General features: G+C 44.5%; 1 protein-coding gene across 1 annotated transcript; it reads right to left on the bottom strand.

Moving 5' to 3' along the window:
- Positions 1 to 2,455: 2,455 nt before the first annotated feature.
- On the bottom strand, positions 2,456 to 7,421 carry LOC117855191 (chaperone protein ClpB1). The gene is made up of 6 exons (XM_034737491.2): positions 6,788 to 7,421; positions 4,275 to 4,429; positions 3,538 to 3,878; positions 3,157 to 3,436; positions 2,872 to 3,069; positions 2,456 to 2,790 (listed from the first exon to the last, which is right to left on the bottom strand). The coding sequence occupies exons 1-6, from the start codon at positions 7,401 to 7,403 to the stop codon at positions 2,530 to 2,532; spliced, it is 1,851 nt and encodes a 616-aa protein (XP_034593382.2). The 5' UTR covers positions 7,404 to 7,421; the 3' UTR covers positions 2,456 to 2,529.
- Between the last annotated feature and the right edge of the window lie 13,283 nt (positions 7,422 to 20,704).

Genomic DNA, 20,704 nt, shown 5'->3' with positions numbered 1-20,704 from the left:
CAGCTGAATATAAATTAAAACTATAAATATGAAAGTATGAAATTTTGCTCAAATATAGTTTAAAATCTGAAATACACCCTTCTTGACTCAGGAGCATGTCTAAATCCCAAAAATAAAATAAGATTCCACAGTTACATGTGTTTGTTGGACCAATAAGAAATTAGTAGTCCTTCCTATCTAGTTTCAGATGCGTATAAGCTTGATCCGTGAAAACTTTGTTTGATTGTTCAAAATTGAGGTTAAACATGGGTCAAACTGCGGATTCACCCCAACTCTGAAATCTAAGTCCCTGATTAATGTGATGAAACTCCAAGTTCTGGAGCTATTAACTTTAGTTTTTGCCTAAAAACACATGAAAGATCTTGATCAAAATGGATTAATAAATGTGTGGACTTGACATGCACGGGTTGTATGATAAAAATTGATCACGTCTTGACATCCAAATTTAGTGCCAAAGTCAGCCAATTACAAACAAGGATGCAACAACTGCAGTTCTGAAGTTTTGCTCAGAACACGTGAGTCCTCCCCATCTTTAGTGCTGAGCGAATAACTAGACCATGAATACAAGGACTGTTCGCCTATGATTCCTCTACAGCTTCTTGTTTGGACGATTGAAGTTTTGTAATGCGAAATTTTGAGAAAATCGGCCTTGAAACCGTTGACCTCGCGCGGCCAGTTCTGAACAAGGACGGTGCGGGACGGGACGATGCCATTTTTTCACATTTTTGGTTTTGAGACAGATGGAACGAGGTCATCCCTGGAGGGGAATATTCCCTCCAGATGCGGGACGCCCCATCCCTCCAAATCGAGCGGACTGGAGCATCCTACTTTGTTCCGTCTTCCTCCATTGCGGGCGGTCGCGCGAGGGCGGTTTTTGGGGCCGCGGGAGGTCTGGCGGCCACCACGGATAGACGCGCCTGCTCCTCCGGCGGCCAACTGCGCGAGCTGCCTAGCTCCCCACGGGCGAAAGCACCAGGTCCTCCAGCGGGTGCCGTGCCTGGTCCTCCCGCATGCGCCTAGTCCTCCCGCGGGCCCTGGTCCGGGCGGCTGCGCGAGGCCCCGTGTGGGTGGCTTCGATTTGGCTCGTCCCTCCATGGATTCGTGAAGATGATTATTTAAATGGGTTCGCAAGACCTCAATGGAGGGATTGCAAGTGATTGAGTTGGGATTCAATATGGATGATAAATTTCACCCAAAAGTGATTGGCAGTTTTGATGAGATGGAAGGGGAAATGGAAAAGAACAGAGGAAGAAGGTGGGGAAAGGGAGGCTGACATGCAAGTCCCCCATGATAGGCAGATAACGGTGTTAGACTATCATCCATCCTATTGCAGCTATCCCTCCTACTAAACACAAAACTGATACTATCACCGCCAGTTCTTAAATGGATGGGCGCAATGGATGTTAAAACCGATGGTGATAGGTATCACTGCCGGCTCCTAAAATGAACAATTGGTGATGCGGATCTTGGACTCAAAACTTTTTATGCAATGGAGTTCACTCCCGCAACCCCCTCTCCTCCCCCTCTATCTCCCGCAGTCCCCTCCTCCTCCTCCTCTAATCTCCCGCAGCCCTCTCTCTCTCCGCCCTCTCCTCTTCTCTCTCTCACTCTCACCGTGCCGCCCCCTCTCCTTCCACCTCCGCTCTCCCGCAGCCCTCTCCTCCTCCTCTCTCTCGCACGCACTGCCCCCTCTCCTCCCCCTTCTCCCCTCCGCCTCTCCTCCCTTCTCTTCCTCCCTCCCCATGCCTTAGATCCACACGCGCGCCGGCCTCTCCTCCCCTCTTCCCTCCACTCGCCCCTCACTAGCAGTGGGGAGCAGCGGTGGGGCGAGGTGTGGTGGCGGAGGTGACGGGCGAGGATGATGGGCATGGGTGGGCGGCAGCCAGATCCGACGGTGTGGGCGTGGCAGGTAGCGAGATCGACGGTGTGAGCGCAGCTAGCGGTGGGGACCAGGTGAGCCACCTCCCGTCCCCGCCCCCTCTCTCCCGACCATGGGATGATGATGGGGCTCCGGCGGCGCGGCTGGTGCGTGCGGCAGCCGTGCATAGCATGGTCGGGTGTGCGGTGGCTGCTGTGCGGTGGCTGCGCGCAGTTGGGGTGTATGATTTTTTTATTGGCTTTCACCGCCGGAACCTATCACCGCCGACAAGTTGGGGGCCGACGGTGATAGCAACTTCTGTAGTAGTGTATGTTCATGTTGTGCTAGTCTATGATCTCCAAACTATCAATGGACCTCAAAAGTTGGAGCATTCCAAAAGATGCCATGAGAAAGATCAAATTTGATAACCCAAATTTGTGCAACCATACCCGAGTGGTCTTCATAAGCAGTATCTAAATTTTGGGATGTTGATAGAAAAAGCACATACAGTTTAGAATAGCTCAGTCTATACCAAACCTTACATATAAAACTCCATCTTAAAGTTTACCCGCATACAAGCGAGTAAGCGGACCGAAACAACAGAACAGTTTGCATCACTCCAATAATCCAATTAAACAAACAGCTGATGCACAGACGCACTAGCACTTTAACTAAATCCACTTCATTTTCTTTTCTATAGGAGCATTAAGGTCAATGTCATTGTCACTGTCGGAGTCGCTAGAAATCTCTAATGGAGGCCTCTTATATGGGCAGCGCGCATTCTTCACTATGTACCTCAGATCTTTCATATCTTCAGAAGCATCGATGATGACAGTAGTATCTGCGTCTACTTCTCCTTTGACAAGCATCTCAGAGAGCTTCGTCATCACATTCTTCTGCAGCCACCTCCTTATGGGTCTTGCACCATAAAGCTGTGGAAAATGTAGGGGCATTAAGAGAAGAAAACCGAGCACGGACATATATATTGGCTGGAAAGATGATATCGTGCTTACTGGGTTGTATGATTCTGACAAGACAACATCGATTGCAGCTTCACTTACAGATATATTGATGCCCTTATCAGCTAAACGAGCAATGATGCCTTTCATCTGAACATAAGCAACCACCCTCAGGTTATCTTGTGAGAGTGGCTCAAATATCACAATCTCACTCAGCCTGTTCAGGAACTCAGGTTTGAAATGTTTCTCTGCCTGCAAAAAAAAAGAAAAACTATTTTTTGATCGACGCTAACATCATACTGTATGATTGAACATTCAGGGCAACTAGGTTTTGCAAACCTGCTTAATGACAAGTTCACGTGCAGCCTCCATTGATTTTCCACCAGTCATTGCTTTCATTAGGTACTCAGCTCCAAGATTTGAAGTCATAATGATGATGGTATTCTTAAAATCGACAGTTCTTCCTTTGCCGTCAGTCAAAACACCATCATCAAGGAGCTGGAGGAAAACATTAAACGTTGCAGGATCGGCCTTCTCGATTTCATCAAAAAGGATTACACTGTAAGGCCGCTGCCTGACTTTTTCGGTTAGTTGTCCTCCTTCTTCGTAGCCATGATAGCTTCAAGCAACAGAAAAATATATAATCAGTATGAAACTCAACAAAATGTGAGAAGATATGCAGGCGAACAGTGGAGATCAGAGAATAAAATGGTATGGAACCTAGGAGGTGCTCCAATGAGACGTAGCACCGAGTGACTGCCAACAAACTCAGTCATGTCGAACCGGATCAACATCTTCTCACTGTCAAATAGCTGTTCTGCAAGAGCCTTTGCAAGTTCTGTCTTGCCAACACCAGTTGATCCCAGGAAAAGAAAAGAGCCTATTGGTTGGCCAGGCTGATCCAGTCCAGCCCTTGACCTTAGCACTGATTGTGCAACCAAATTTACTGCTTCTTCCTGACCAACAACTCGTTCTTGCAATCTATTTGCTAGGTTCATTAGCTTAACCTTCTCATCCTGGGCAAGTGCATTGACAGGAATGCCAGTAAATTGGCTCACAACCTAAAGCGATGTCACAAAACAACCAAGCAAGACGGTGAGATCGTGGACCACATTTTCCAAAAAAAGAAACTAAAAGTTTATATATCTAGCATATATCACTCTAGCTAGGCAACAAAAGTTGTTAATTGACGCAGAAGTGTGCAGATGTGTTTTTCTTGGCCTAATGCTTTATAGGTTTTATTAATGGGTTTAATGATTTTCTCACTTTCGACATGACTACTCATAAACAACGATTTCCCAGAAATATCATATGTTGTCCTGGAATTGTGCAGAGTTGCCAGATGGTAATATCAACAAATATGCAATAACCATATTAAAACGTTGAAATATTTGTATAGTTTATCTATTGCTCTGTATTAATGAACAAGTCTAAATGTAGGAATCAAGATAACATGCCTGTGCAACTTGATCTGGGCAAACAATTGCTTCCTTCAGAGCATCCACAGGGCTATGATGTGTGTTGTTCCCTTTCAGCTGGTTGTCAGCTTGAATCCTTGTGATAGCGCTTGCTTCATCAATAACATCAATTGCCTTATCAGGAAATTGACGACCTTCAAGAAGATCAAATGAACCCATCAAGTTTTGTAATAAACAAGGGCTAGTGTTAGTGTGCTACTCTTACACTTTGAAACCAATTACATCGACCTTCAGCCGTACACCAAATACAATATGCCTAACTTTTCATACTAAATTGAAGCGAGGCCATACCATATTAAGTTTTTAGTTTATTTCCACATTGTGTTGAACCATCTCTCTCAGTTTCACAACCTCCATAACATACTACACTATTCTGCCTCAGTTATGATGATGGTTGATGGCAAAAAAGAAAACGTGTAAAGCCAAGTTGGCACATTATTACCTGATCCTATTGCTAATATAACATGTTTCATATATAATCACATTGGATACAAGATAAACAATAACCTTATTTACTCTATAAATGGAGGTAAATTTCATCAATATGATTTTAATTAAGTTCAACAACAAAAATGCAGAAATTGTCTTCTAAAAAATATAAAGGTGTCTCGTCATATGAACAAACATGCATTTCCTACTAGCAAATTAAACATACATGTAAGACGTATCAAATACACAACCATGCAACATCCAATATGAAGTGGAATTGTTAAGAAACATTTTGGCCCATGCAATCAGTAACAGAGGTAAAACATTGCCCCTAGAGGAAACACAAAAAAAAATGAAAATGAGGTCTAGTATCATACTTTCTACAGCTATCGCGTCCTGGGTCATGCAACAAGAGTACCGCGTGAAACACTCCGCCTGGGGAGTACGGTCGCAAGCTTAAGCACAAGTTGGGGATCAACTTTCAAGTGATTACAAGGAAGAAATGGGAATTTTTAAAAAAATACAGAACAGAATAACCAAACTTATTCTTAAGCAAGAAAGTAGGATCGGCTAGTTTGAAAATATGGTCTATTGTTAGTTAACTTTTTTTTATTTGTGGATAATGTTTTTAGAAAATATATTATAGATGGAATGGCTATGATGATTAGAGGCATCTGACAATTAATCCGGTAGCCTCTAATCATCATTATCCATTCCATCTATATTATATTTTCTAAAAAAATATCCACATTTGCTATTATAAAAATAGTCTAAAGTAACCTCCTAAATATGTATTTAAATTACCCATATCTACCATTATGAAAAAAACCATAAAGTAACCCACTAAATGTGTATTTAAATTACCCATATATGCAATTATAAGAAAACAAACTAAAGTAACTCCCTAATCTTCATCTAAATTGCACACCCATATCATTATAAATAAATAAGTTAAAATAACCCTATAAATTTGTATCTTCATTGCACACAAACCATTGTCAAAAACAACCTAAATTAATCCTTAAATGTGAGTTTAATTAAATTATCTATGTATGTCATTTTAAAAAATACCCAAAAGTGCACCTTTATGTGACTCTAATTACTTACTTATGGTATATTTGTCTTTTGTATTCCACTATTTAGACCATACATATACATGTGTGGAGGAAGCTATATGAGAATACTGATTTTCATGTTAAACATACCGCTCAAACTAAGGGTTCAATTTATTGACTAATTATAAATGATCTCATAATTGAAATACCACATAAGGATAAGTATGTTTCTACATGAGTATTGTGTTAGAATATTTAATAAATAAGAGTGAGTGCAAGGCAAACAGTTTTGATTATTATTACTTGCGGGCACTTTTTTTTCATAAATTTCTAGAGCTTGTTATGCCTCCCAAAATTATAAATCTACATGTGGAGCACACGTTGATGGACTAGTCTAGTGTAAGATCAGCTTTTAAAGAGATTAAAAAGAAGTGAAGTTCAAACCAATTTTCTTATAGAGAATAGAATCAGGATTAAACCCAGTTTCTGTAATGATGCGCATGTTCATTCTATTGGTATAAACAGCAGTCAGCTTACTCATGTGTGCCGTTATCTTTAAAATGGAAGCTAAGGATGACCTTCCAATTTTACTAGCTATTCCCTCCGTCCCAAAATATAGCTACATTTAGCTTTTTCAAAAGTCAATTTTTTTAAACTTTGACCAACAATATCTTTAAAAATAATTTATTTCAAATAGGAAAGGTTATATATTATAATAGTTGGTTTCATGATAAATCTACTAACATTATTTTTATGTTATTAGTCTCTATAATTATTTCTCTATTCAGAAAAAGTTTGATTTTGAAAATGTCTAAACGGAGCTATATTGTGGGATGGAGGGAGTACTAGAACTTGCAACGCCAATTGCCTCACTAGTTACACAAGTTAAAAAAACAATAAATCGCATCCAATTGTACTTGTAACGCCAATTGACTGACTAGTTACACCTACAGCACAAATAACGAAGATCAAATGGAGTAACAGGCTAAGCAAGTGACATGAACTCACCGGTGATATAACGGTTGGCAAGCCGAACCGCAGCTGAAATGGCAGCGTCCTGGATTATGGTGTTGTGGTGCTCTTCAAATTTCTTCTTGAGTCCCTGGAGAATGGCAACGGTCGCCACCAAACTCGGCTCCGGGACGTGCACCTTCTGGAACCGCCGCTCAAACGCAGTATCCCTCTCAACATACTTGCGGTGCTCGTCGAACGTCGTGGCGCCCACGCAGCGGATGCGGCCACGCGCCAACGCCGGCTTCAGCAGATTAGCACCAACGCCGAGGAGCAAGTGCATCTCGTCAATAAAGAGGATCACCTTGCCGTTGGCGTCCTCGGCCTCCTTGATGACGTTCCTGACGCGCTCCTCGACCATGCCACGCGCCGTGGTCCCCGCCATCACCGCGCCGAGGTCGAGCTCCACGACGCGCGCGCCGGAGAGCGCGGCGGGGACATTCCCCGCCGCAATGCGCTGCGCGAGTCCCTCAGCAACGGCCGTCTTGCCGACTCCAGGCGCGCCGACGAGGACGGCGCTGTTCTTGGAGCGCCGGCAGAGGACGCAGATGACGCGGTCGATCACGTCGTCGCGCCCGACCACCGGATCTGTGTTGCCAGCCTCGGCCGTCATGTCCCGGCCATAAACCTCCAAAGCCGGCGCCTGTGGCTTGGGAGCGGCCAGGGTGAACACGGGACCAGATCGTCCTAGCTGAGCGGCGGCCCAGCTCACGTTCGCCGGCGCCATCGAACCGCTCTGCGCAGCTGATTGCACATAGAGGGTTTCCCTTGGTACGGCCCCCAAAGCGGCTGGGACCGTTGAGGAAGGGGCAGTGGCCGGAGATGGCGCCTGGCTCCGTGCGTTCCGGGATGAAGCCTCGGTTGCGAGAGCCCTCGCTGCGGCCAGCTGGAAAGCATAGTGCTGCGAGCTGGAGCTGGAGGCCGTGGCAACCCGCGACACTGATGCCATGGTCTCCGACTCCCGCACGCCGGCCGAGGTTTGGGACAGGTCGGCTGCAGGGGCCGCGTGGCGGCGATCTCCAGACAAGAGCAAGGGCATCCGCGGCGGGGCTAAGTTGTCTATTCGGCCGAGCGTGTTAGCCAGCGAGCGGGACATGGTGGGTCGCGGCGGAGCGGAGTGAGTTGGAACGAACCACTGAGGTTTGAGTTGGGAAGGAGGAGGAGGTCGGCGTGGATGGAGGCCGTGCGAGTCTTAAAGGGTCCACCAAACCACGGCTCGAGTCATAGATATTCTAAACATTAAATTTAATAAAGAAAGACAAAAGCGATATCTTCAATAGATTTTATATAGTATGGATATAAATGTTCGAACATCCAAACCCAGACAAAATTCTTGATTCGCGTCATCCCATGTTGTCGTAGTTTCGGGATGGTTGGATTGTGCCATGACTTGACCTCCAACCCCCCCCCCCCCACCCCACCCTCGCGCCCCCTAACATCTTTCCAAAGAAATTATAAGGTTCCACTTTCCCCTCTCTCCATCGGTCACCGCTGCAGCCCGGCTGTAAGAGGATGGGCACCCGCTCCTGCTCTCCATAATGATAGCAGTAGTGGTGACACGTCATATGTACCTCCCACCAAACCACTACTCGAGTCCCAGATATCATAGATATTTATGGCCCCAATAAAATTAACAAAGAAAGAGTGAAAGTGATATCTTTAACACGATATGTATAGTACGAATATAAATGTTTGGAGATCGAAACCTGGATGAAAATCTCGATCCTCGTTGCTCCACATCAATATAAGACTATTCTTTCATCTGTCATATGTCATTTGTCTAAATAAATTACGAGGTTCCAACCTGGCTCTCCCCTCCCTCCACCTGTCGCCACCACTCAATCCATGTGTAGAAGAACTGGCACCCACTCTTGCTCTCTAGAATAACGGTGGAGGTGACGCGTCATATGCTCGCTACCACCAAACCACCACTCGAGTCCAAGATATCCTAGATATTATGGTCGAAATAAAATTAACAAAGGAGTGAAAATGATATCTTCAATAGGATACATATAGTACGAATATAAATGTCTAGAGATCGAATCTAGATGGAAATATCAATCCTCATTGCTCCACATAAACATAAGATTGTCCTTTCCTTTTTCATAAGTCATTTTTCCAAATAAATTATGAGGTTCCAACTTGGCTCTCCCCACCCTCCACTTGTCACCACCACGGCACCCACTCTTGCTCTCCAAAAAACCGGAGGAACTGATGCATCATATGCCACCTCCCACCAAATCACCTCTTGAGTCCAAGATATCCTGGACATTATGTCACCAATAAAATTAAAAAAAGAGGGGAGAAAGTGATATGTGTTCTACAAGATCCATATATAGTACAAGATACAAATGTCTGAAGATCCAAACCCTAGATGAAAATCTCGATCCTTGTTGCTCCACATCATAATAGTCTTTAGGCCATTGAATGCCACATCTTGATTTCCAAAATCCTTTCCGTTGTCATCTATCGTGTTCCCAAAGAAATTATAAGATTCCAACATGGCTATCTCCTTCCTCCACCTATCATCGATGTGGTCCTCCGATTGTTGGAGGATAGGCACCAACTTCTGCTATCCTCAACGACCGCGGTGGTGATGCGTCTGCATGCACGCCACCTCCTACCAAAAACACTACTTAGAGTCCTAGATATATCCTAGATGTTAAATCACCAATAAAATTAATAGGGAGGGAGAGAGGAAAAGGTGATATCTTATATAGGATCTATATATAGTACAAGATATAAATGTCCAACAATCAAAACCTAGACAAAAATTCTGATTCTCATTCTAGGTCTTTGAATCATAACACTTCTTAATCTCCACCTGTGGGGACCGCCCCTTGGGTGTCCACACTTAAGCAATTCAATGCCATTCCCTGGATCAGAGTCTGACACCAGTGTTGAACGGAATGATTATCAAAGTAAGAAGAAGAGAAAATAGAAAGAGTTATGACGGTGTCAATTTCACCTTTAAGGAGTAATCAAACAACAATCAAGATGTAGCGGAACAATGAAAGCTGGCTCCCTAGAAGACCTGGCAAAACAAGCAAGATTGAGTACTTTTGCCAGAAGTATTGAGCAAGTACCTTAACATTGAAGAGTTAATGACATGTAGGGTAAATCAAGGAGAGGTTAGGGTTAATATGCAAAAAGGTATCTATATCAAAGTGTAACACCGTTTGGGCTTTTAAAGGGAAAGTTGTTTTAATAATAATGTTGTTTTGGCCCTGGAGGGGGAAACAAAGCCTCCCCTGCTAGTTCCCATATTTTAAAGGCAGCAATTGTCAGGATCCTGCTTATTTCAGAAGTACGGGCATCTGCCCCTTTTACTCTACTTTTATACAAAGGGTGTGACTAATCAAAAAGAGCTTTAACTATGTGAGTTCATGACAAAGACTTGGGCTATGAAAAAAAAAGTACATGCTCATGAAAGCATGATGAAAAAAAAGAAGAAGAAAAGAGAAAAGAAAAAGATGGCCCCTGTCTCAAAAGAAAGAAAGCAAGGAGAGAGAAGGATCATACAAAAAGGAGTCCATATACCATCCACCATATTCACCATCCACACACATGCACATCTTCATCAGGTTGTATAACTTGCTTCTCCAAAGGATCCAATCTTTAACTTAGCAGTATATGAGGAACAAGTATGCCTTCATTCTTCCCTACCTTCTTCTAACTAAGTGGGTTTTAGTGAACTTAATGATAAAATGATTAAAGGACTAACTTGTTTTCTAAAGGCATTGAGTAGGAATTTATTCGCATGCTTTCATTGTGATAGAGATATGTGATTAAATTGATTGCTTATATTCATATGTGCAAGTGTGTGATCCCATAAAGCAAACAAATGACATATATGACAAGCAAATTGAAATGATCAAGAGACATGGTTTTGTGCATCGTTAATGGTCTCTTTAAATATTGAAATCTTGCAAATAAGCTATGTGATATCATTTGGGAAATCAAGTTCAAAGTATTGGAATAGTGGATGTCTATGATGATAAATAGTTTGTATTGACAAAGGTCAAAGACTGAAGAAAAGATTCATGGTTGTTGTCAAAGCAAATCTAAACTCAAATTTGGGAGGATAGAATGAAGGAGTCAATCGAGGGATTAGCAACAATAAGCAAAGATAGGTCAGATGACAGCTTGGGCCATGGATTCTTTGCTAGGGTCAAGTTCTTGTACTTGATGGATTTTGAGGTATCAAATCAAGCTGTATAGAGCAATGCTAAGCATAAAATCTATGTTGGATCAAATGATGGAGTATCTTATGGATGAAAAGTGTCATATTGATTGTATGCTTTGAAAGATTATAAGTCACTAGCTCAAGGTGAATGTGCTCAACTGGTATGCAATTGGAAGCCCTCAAAGTGAGAATAATCAAGTATGGCACGAATGAAAACATGCAAGCTCACACTGTTGAAATTGTATCCATATTTAATCTTGAGTATAGGTATGTCATACTATCAAGAAGGATGCAACATTGGTTAAATGACAACACTTTCTTAGAGTTGACCTATGTGAGATAGACATGGGAGAAACACCTTCTGGTGAAGTAGTGTACTAACAAGGGCCAAATCGGCCTGATAGGTTTTATGAACCAGTTTGAGTAGAGTTTGCGGGTAATGGCTAGTTGGTTTGAAAAAAGGCATGACCCATTTCCACTAACAACTAGAAACTAGTTTTTTTTGTGTTTGCTATTTATTATACCCATTGGCCCTCTCCTTTGAGGGATGTTGGTTCTGCACATTTGAGATATTGTATAGACCAAAAAAGCTCTCACAAACCTCCCTTTATGATATTTTTATGATTTGCGTGAAATCTTTGAGTTGGATTGAGAGAGTTGATTTGTGTGAGCAGTAGAGAGCAACCTTAGACCTTGAGCACTTGTTCTTGACGTCAAGCAACTCTTGAAGGTGAAGCCTCCTAGATGGTTAGGTGTCGCTTGGTACCTTCCAAGCTTGTGGTGAGTTGCAGCAAGTCTGTGCAAGTTGCGATCTCCTGTGTAATAGAGGAAAGTGGTTGAAAGAGACAAGGCTCAAGAGAGTGAGTTGAGAGACTCGCGTCCTACGGGCTCCTCAATGGAGACGTAAGGTTCACAGTGGTAAACATGAACTTTGGTGAAACAAATCCTCATGTCTCTGATTTGGTTTGCTTCACTTGTTCATTCCAATCAATTATTCTTACTTCCACTTTGATCTACTTTGGTGTGCTTGTCTTGTATGCAGAAGCTTATTGAACTAGCTAAAAATCATCTATAGAAGCATATCTATAAGTTTGGTTTGTGTTAGAACTCGTAAAGGGAGTAGTGCATATCTCATTAGGTTTACTTATCCCAAATCTACCATGTCTGGTTTTGAAAATTAGCCTCGCCAATTTGGTACCATTAGTGGGCTTAAGTTTTTGTTAATTGCTAGATTTTGCCTATTAACCCCCCTCCATAGGCAAATTCATAGTCCTTTCAATTAGTAGCAGAGCTTGTTCTCACTTTCAATTAGATATCGATGTCATTTGAGATATCCATTGAGCCACTTGTATGTGATGGCTCAAACTACCATTCTTGATATACTCATATTATCAATTCATTGCATATGTTGCAGTTGTGATCATCCTCCCCCCTAATGTTGATTTGGACAACTTGTCAAATCTAACCAAAGAGGAAGGAAAATGGTTGCAACTCAACACTCTTGTTAGCAAGTAACTACTTGTTTAGTGTCCTAAGCAAGGATGTTCAAGATGTCATCTTTGAAGAGGAGGACATACATGAAGATACAAATCTCATTTGGAAAAATCTAGAGAAATTGTATGCAAGGCCCAAATGCGATGAACAAGAGCTACCAGCAGAGAAGTCACTTGAGGAGTGCTCACATCTTTCTGTGTGCCTCAAGTGACCTCTAAGGAGCAAGAAGTCCAAAAGAGTGCATCCATGGTTTCTCTATAGAAATTGAGTTGATGGGTTTAGGCAGAGAAGCTATCCCCAAGTCCAAAACGGGCACTCATGAAAGCCCTAGCAAAGATAACGTCAATGTCTTCATTCTCAAGTGATGAAGAATCCAAGTGAATAAGGCATAGGAGGCTAAAAGTCAAAGGATTGAAGAACTCAATGCTTTAACCATAGAACTTGAGCCTCTCAAGCTCTCTCACGCCTCCTTGGTTAGTAGGAATGATTATTTGACTAAGGAATATGATGTGCTACTAACCCTCTTTCATGTGTAGCATCCTTGGAGAAAGCCAATGAAGTGCTCAAGGCTCAACTTGCGAAGCTCAGTAGTGATCATATGACTTTGCAAGTTAATCATAAGGAACTTGATTGTTGCCATGAGAATCTTGTGGAATCATATGCAATACTAGAAATAGGTCATGAGTTTGTTATAGCATTAGGAAAACACTATCAGCCTCTCTCTCTCTCTCTCTCACACACACACATGCACTCACAAGTACATGTCCTCAAGTTGAAGTTAATTATCTTGTACTAAATCTTATTTCTCTCAAGCAAATCAACCTTGTGTTGAGCATGTTCTTGCAGTATCTTGTAATGACCTCATTGCTTAAGAAAATGATGATCTCAAGCAAGAGGTTGAAAGGCATAAAGGATACTTGATCAAGTTGAAGGATAACAACCAAGTGCAACCTTCTCATGATAACTACGAAATCATGGTGAAGAAGCTTGAGAGTGGATCAATCACAACTAACTCAACTCCTCTACAAGATGAAGTCAACAAGCATGAGATTCAAAGAAAAGAAGAAGAATCTTGGTCACATTAAATGCTTCAATTGTCCAACAATGAGGCACTTGTTCATTTGCGTGTCCTATGAGCTGGAGCTTAGTGTACCTATTGAAAATCATCTACAGAAGCATATCTACAAGTTTGGTTTGTGCTAGAACTCATAGATATGTCGCACTCATACATATCTCATTGAGTTTACCTACCCAAAATCGACCTAGCCCGACCTAGCCGGTTTGGTGACAGTCAACTTAGTTTTTGTAAATTGCATGATTTACCTATTCACACTGCCCCGCCCACCCTAGAGGTGGCATTTCTGATCCTTTCAAGATTATAGCATAGGTCTCCCTCACTCTACTTGTTGTCCTCATAGCCATCTAGGTGTACAAGGATTTGCACCCGCCCATGCTCTCCACAATGAGGTTGCGACCCTTCTTATGTATATTTTCTTACAGGACCTTGATTCCCAATCCGCCCCGCCTAACCTCGCAATATGTGCTGCCTCTCCACCCCATGATGTCCTCTGCACCTTCTTCGCCTCTAAGGACTTAGTCTATCGTGAAACCCTTGATCTGATGAAGCGTTGTGGGGGATATGATCCCCAAGTACCATTTGGATGGGCCTGACCACCCACCAAGGGGGTAGCACGGCCCACCCAAATGGTAGGCAAAGATGTGTAGAGCAAGACGAAGCATCGGCACGAAGAGATAGGGATAGAGATATGATCGGTTTAAATATGTAAAGAGATAACTTGTACTAGGATTCAGTTTGATTCCTTGTAACCGACTACGATTAGATCCGGAGCAGATCTATAACCCTGGCTCCAGCTAAATAAGACGGGAAGGGACCCCCCCCCTCCCAAAAAAAAATGCAAGACACATTCGATACGCTATACACTGAGAATGCTAACCCTGAGCACATGACATAGAGTATTACACCTATTTGGTGGCCTAAACCTGCAGGTTAATTCTCTGTGTCCCTATGTTCATCCATCTAGCTCTAGGTACGATGACCCCCTCCAAACAATCTACTACCTTGGGTAGCCACGTGGTGGACTGCCAAAATATAATTATTCCCTGACAAGCATTGAGCAACGCGGGTGGCAAATGCAGTTGCCTTAATAACATAATAGCCAGGGGTGGAGCAATTGCCTAGCTACCTGCGTGCTCACCCCATAATCCCCCCTCTGTTTCTTCCGAGTCAGGTGTTTCCTGCCATGGTGAAGAGCCAAAGACGAGTGAGCACAAGAAGAATGACATATGATTGTGCCTGATTTTGTTGTTGTGCTAGCCCATACGTGAAGGCCCAAGTGAACAAATGGATTCTCTCAGACCCAAATCATAGTGAATAGAAATTGATCCCAAATTCCCTTTCATTTTTGCCGGTCTGCTTATCACATGTTCTCCCAAGCCTAGCGACACTACTGGGTAAAGCAGGAGCAACAACAATTTGCACCCATGCGGTGCAATAGTTGATGGCTTGAGCATGCCGAACACGAGTGGGTAGACTAGTGGTGCTACTGGGCAAAGTAGGAGTAGCGGCCGACAACACGGCTACACAGTGCGATAGCGGCCTGATGGAGGGAGAAGAGGAGCAAAATCAATCTAGCATTAGGCATAACCATGGCTGTTGATAAGCCTTTGGAGGTGGAGCACCAACAGAAGTCAACCGAGGCCAAAGGCACATTGGCAGCATTGGCGTGCCCATGCCCAAGATTGGCACTAGCAAGTGGATGAAAAAATGGTAGTTTTCTATTATTTGATTGAAAACTTTTGCAATTGAATCATTTCTCTAGTAGTAGAGCATGGCAAATGATAGGTACTTTAGCTGGAGAAGTTGTTCAAGAAAATTCTACTCAGAGTGTGAGTGTGGTAAATGATATAGCACAAGTTGCTAGAGCTATGTATATTCTCATAATATTGACCAATGTTTGAGGCATATGATCACTTTATTATTAGTTACTACTCCCTCTGTCCCAGAATATAGCTTCACTTAGAGTTCAAAATTTGTCCGAAAATACAACTACATTTGAGTTGTCAAGTATGATTGAATGGATTATTGAATCAATTGTCTTTGTGTTCAATAAATTGTAGCATGCACAATTCCTTTTATTTAACGCAGTGACATTCAAGGCAGGTATAACAACCCTACATATATCATATGCACATGAATGGATAACTTTAAAGAAGGGCATATTAGATCTTTTACCACTCTCCTTAATCTGTCTTAAAATGGCTAAACATAGCTATATTCTAGGACGGAGGGAGTAACTGATACTATACATTTTCATTTTTAGTATTTTGCAATGCATGGTGCAAGAGCTATTAACTTGTTCTTTAAATTTGAGGTAACATCTTAAAACTTCCTTTATGTTGCTCATTTAATTTTTCTGTAATTTGTGCTGTTGCAATATGTGGATGCGGGGTGAATAGGTACACATATCATGCATTTTTACTTCTGGTTTAGTTCTTTGTTAGAATTTGCCAGACTTATATTTTAGCAAGAAGAAATTGGAATGGTAATAATACTGCGATTTTTGTAGTTGTGGAAACCATTAACCATCTTTTTCTTTGAGTGTTTTTATGCTAAATTACTTTAGTGGGCTCTACACATAGTATTTTTACTCCACCAACTAGTTTTCACTAATCTTTTTTCAATTTGGACGAAACAGGGGGCAAAAAGCAAATATGTTATTATTGATGGGGGTGGCAGCGTTTTGCTAGGTTATTCAGAATACAAGGAACGAAGTGGTTTTTGATAAACTTTTTTGCAGGTACTGTTTAGGGGACGTACTGACTCTGATTTTGATCCAAGTTGTAGCAAAGTGAGAACGATCGGAATACCCTATTCTTGGCATGCCATTTGCTGGAGATGGCTCACTTGCATTTCTTCACTTCAATTTGATGGTCCTTTAGTTTACGGATTGGTGTTTAAAATTTGATTTATTTCATTATTTGTGGACTTGGTCGTATGAGTGTAGCTTTTATGCTATTACTTGTAATAATTAAGGTCTGGTACCAATTTATGAACCAAATTATGAAAGAGGGTGAAGCTGGATACTTTTCCACTTATTAAAAAAACTTCCTAGAAATTCCAGCTGGAGTGTCCTATTTGGTCACGGAAAGAACATTCACCGAGTCGGATTCGTCTCCTCCCCGCAATAAAAAGAACCGTCCAGGCGTGCCCTCCTGTACGCGTCCATCCTTTGCAATCGCCCTAGCGCGCAAGAGACGGCACGACAGAGAGCAGAGCGCGCGGTGCGATGGCGGCGGCCGGACTACCCCCGGGCATCCTCTTTGCCCCCGAGGACGAGGTGGCGGTGGGGCACTACCTCCTCCCGCGCCTCCTGGGCTGGCCGCTCCCGGTCGACGGCCTCGTCCTCGACGACGATCCGCTGAGCGCGCCGCCGCAGGAGCTCCTCGAGCGGAATGGCCGCAAGGAGGAAGCCTTCTTCTTCGCGGAGGGGCAGGCGAGATGCGGGAAGGGGACGCGACAGAAGCGCACCTGCGCGGGCGGCGGCTGGTGGGAGGGGCAGAAGACCTGCGCGGAGGGTGACAAGCTGCACGTCCCCGGCGGCGGCGGCGAGGAGGCCGCGTGGCGGAAGAAAGCCCTCAACTTCCACTGCAGCGGCGCCGGCAAGAAGGGGAGCACGGGGTGGGTGATGCACGAGTACGCGGTCACCGCCCCAGAGGATCTGGCGCGGTCGCCCCTGAGGTTGTACCACATCCGGCTCAGCAGCTATGGCAGGAAGCAGAGTGGCGCCATGGAGGTGCCGCGCGCGCTCGGCCTCCCACCAGGCTTCCTCTTCGCTCCCGAGGACGGCGATGTCGTCGCGCATTACCTCCTCCCTCGCGTCCTCGGCCAGCCCCTCCCGATGGATGGCCTCATCCTCGACGACGACCCGCTGACCGCGCCGCCGTGGGAGCTCCTCGAGCGGAACGGGCGCAAGGAAGACGCCTTCTTCTTCGCGCTGGGCCAGGTGAAGAGTGGCAAGGGCTCGCGACAGAAGCGCACCTGCGCTGGCGGCGGGTTCTGGAACGGGGAGAGGACCTGCGTCGACGGCGAGGAGCTGCGCGTCCCCGGCCTCGGCGGCAAGGAGGTGGTGGTCGCCTGGCGGAAGAAAGCGCTCAGCTTCCAGGATGGCGGCGCCGAGAAGGGAAGTACTGGCTGGGTGATGCACGAGTACGCGATCACCGCCCCGGACCACTTGGCCGAGCCGCAGCTGATGCTCTATCGCATCCGGTTCAGCGACCACGGGAGGAAGAGGAAGAGGGGCGAAGCAGATCCGTGCGCCGGCGAAGCAGCTCCAGCCGCGGCCCGGCGCCGTGTGGCAGAGGATACCTTGCTCCACATCGACATGCTGACGTCTTCATCAGATCCCATTCCCATCTGTTCGTCGACAGTGCTGGCAGATGAGGCTGATGTCGATTGCGTCAACGGAGCAGAACACCAAGCAGCGCCGGTGACAGTTTCTGCGGGCCAGGACCTCATCCCTGGCGACATCGACACGTCCTGGGACATGGGATTCCTGGAGAACATTGACATCGACGAGCTCCTGCGTTCAATTGAAGACCCGTCGTCACCCAACCGGGCCGTCTTGCCGGCAGTGACTGATACTGGAGCATATGTGGACGCCGATGGTACGGTCTCAGACTTCTACCAGACAGCGATGGCGGCGGCAGCACCACCTTATGCTGGCGTTGGCGCCAGTCTTGTGGCACCCTCTGCTCCGGGTATGCATCGCGGCTGCATGGAGCTGGCAGATTCCTTCTTCCCCGTGCCAAACCAATTCTTTGCAGCATGTTAGTCCTGTTGACCAAGCACGCAGAAGATGACGTCAATTGTAGAAGACCGTGGTGGAGAAGATTGTTACAAGGATCAGCAATGATGAAATCATTCTGCGGCGAGTTCACGGTGGTTGTAACTTGTAAGAGGACCGACGAGGTGGTGGTTGTCGAGCACAAAGGAATTGTAGATGCATTCAATTCTGCTTGTGGTTAAAAATGTCGAAACTGTATAGTATCTCGGTAGCATTGTTTGGATAGCTCAATCTGTGAATTTCTGCATTTCTGTTTGTTCAGCTTCACCGCACCAGACCCTCGTTTCTGCAGCTTCAACCCTCTGAACATTTGTAACTCTATTCGATTCCATCTGTGCATCGCAATCCACCGGCGTCCATCTTTCACCCGATCCTTTGAAAATCATCGAGCACCACGCACGCAGCAGGAACCTCGAGGTCGCTGCATCACACACGAGCGTCGGGCTGCCCCTCTCCATCTCCTCAACTCTCCATCATATCTCCATCTCCTTCTTTGCTATGGGGCAAGATGGTTTAACGTCATCATCGCTGTCGGAGTCGCTAGGAATCTCCACAAGAGGCATATTGTCTCGACGACGAGCCTGGGGTTCAGTCGCGTTCTTCACCATTTCATACTTCAGATCTTTCTTATCTTCGGAAGCCTCGATCATGATGGTAGTATCTACATCTATTTCTCCTTTGGAAAGCATCTCAGAGAGCTTTGTCATGACATTCTTTTGCAACCACCTCCTGATGGGCCTTGCACCATAAAGCTGTGAAGCATATAGACATGTCAATAGCTACATACCTACGTGTATCCAAGCAGCAAAGAAAGCTTGGTAGTTCCAAGTGATAAGAAATCTGTGCCTAAGCATGTAAGGAATGTTAGGGCCAGTTTGGCCGGGCTCTTGGGCTCCAGCTCCTGTACTGTAGTGTGGTAGGGTGGCCACAATTTGTAGCTCCTCTTGCGGCTGTGAGAGGGAGGGAGAGGAGAGAGAAAAGCAGCTCGGGTAAACAGTAACGCTACAGTTGATGAACAATAATTCGTAAGGAGCCGTGCCAAACTGGCCCTTAGTATTAAAGGTTATATCATGCTTACTGAGTTGTGTGATTCCGAGAAGACAACATCCAAGGCAGCATCGCTTGCAGATAGAGTGATGCCCTTATCGCCTGCGCAGGCAATGATGCCTTTCATCTGAACCTTAGCAACCTCCCTCAGTTTATCTTGAGACAATGGTTCAAATATCACATCTGATTTGACACTGCTAAAGTTTAGCACCTAGTATCCAAACATCCCCTACCTTTCGCAAGGAAAAGCTAGGAAAGAGACAATCCACTCCAACCTCTTTTTTTCCATTGCTCCCATAGGATCGAGGTAAATGTACTGTCATTAGCCTTTAATGAAGAAACAGTACCCACCTGCTATATAGCATGGAATAGATGGACGGAGGGGATAACATTGCTTAAGCATTCCTATGTTTTTCCTATGGCTATACAAATGCTTACACTAGGAAAATTTTCTCTGCTTTTAAATCATCTGCTTTCCACATGAATTCTTTACATGTTCCTATTCCTGTGCTTTTGGATTTGGATTCCTTCGTTCCAAAGAGCCTTTCCCTCGCTTCCCCAACTCTCCAAACCCTAGGTATCGCTCACAACTCTCGATTTCTCCTCCCCGCCCCCAAACACTCCACTCGCACGACCTGAAAACCGATCATCTCGTTGATGTGACGTTGTACTCGGAGGCAAAAACTGTAGAGTCGGCCCCGAGGATGCCTTGTGTTCTGTTTGGTGCCGAATCCGGCCGCCGTCCGTCATGAACTTTTTAATTAGGCCATGCTGCCGATTTTCGCGATTTATTGCGCTGCCGATTTGCACGATTTCTTGTTGGGCTTGCTGGCGATTTGTGCGATTTCTTGTTGGGATCACACTAGCTTATGTTGAAAAATAGGCGCATAGAGCTAGTTATGCGTAGTTGCCACTCTAATCGTAGTTACATGATACATCACGTTCCCATCCTCCTGCTATGTCCGCACCATTATGTCTATACCGACCTCATTGCTTTCAATCACGATTGTGGGGACTGAGGAAAGCATATGACCTTTTAATTTGACCTCCACAAAAGTTTGCTGCTTGTCTTGTTCATTGCAGTATGATTATCATCAAACATCTTAGCTGGTGCCACACTCTGGTAGTCATGTTTCGTTTTTGAGATAAGTTATTGATGCAAAATGTTTCATTTTTTAGATAAGTTGTTGATGTGGTCGTGTCTAAATTAGTTTTTTCAATAAAGTTTCATATTGATACAAAGAATCGAGATGTAGACTCCGCATCATATAAGCTTGTTATTTGCTGGAAATGGCAGGAAACTCAAATCTTCATTTTGTGGCC

This window comes from Setaria viridis, chromosome 1 (genome assembly GCF_005286985.2).
Source record: "Setaria viridis chromosome 1, Setaria_viridis_v4.0, whole genome shotgun sequence".
Lineage (NCBI taxonomy): Eukaryota > Viridiplantae > Streptophyta > Magnoliopsida > Poales > Poaceae > Setaria > Setaria viridis.
This window is presented reverse-complemented; position numbering and strand designations above follow the sequence as displayed.

Coding starts and splice junctions, on each gene's coding strand:
- LOC117855191 (XM_034737491.2), bottom strand. CDS start 7,403: ATGACGGCCGAGGCTGGCAACACAGATCCGGTGGTCGGGCGCGACGAC. Junction 3,437..3,537: donor CTCATTGGAGCACCTCCTAG/GTTCCATACCAT, acceptor TGTTGCTTGAAG/CTATCATGGCTACGAAGAAG. Junction 2,791..2,871: donor TGTCAGAATCATACAACCCA/GTAAGCACGATA, acceptor CATTTTCCACAG/CTTTATGGTGCAAGACCCAT.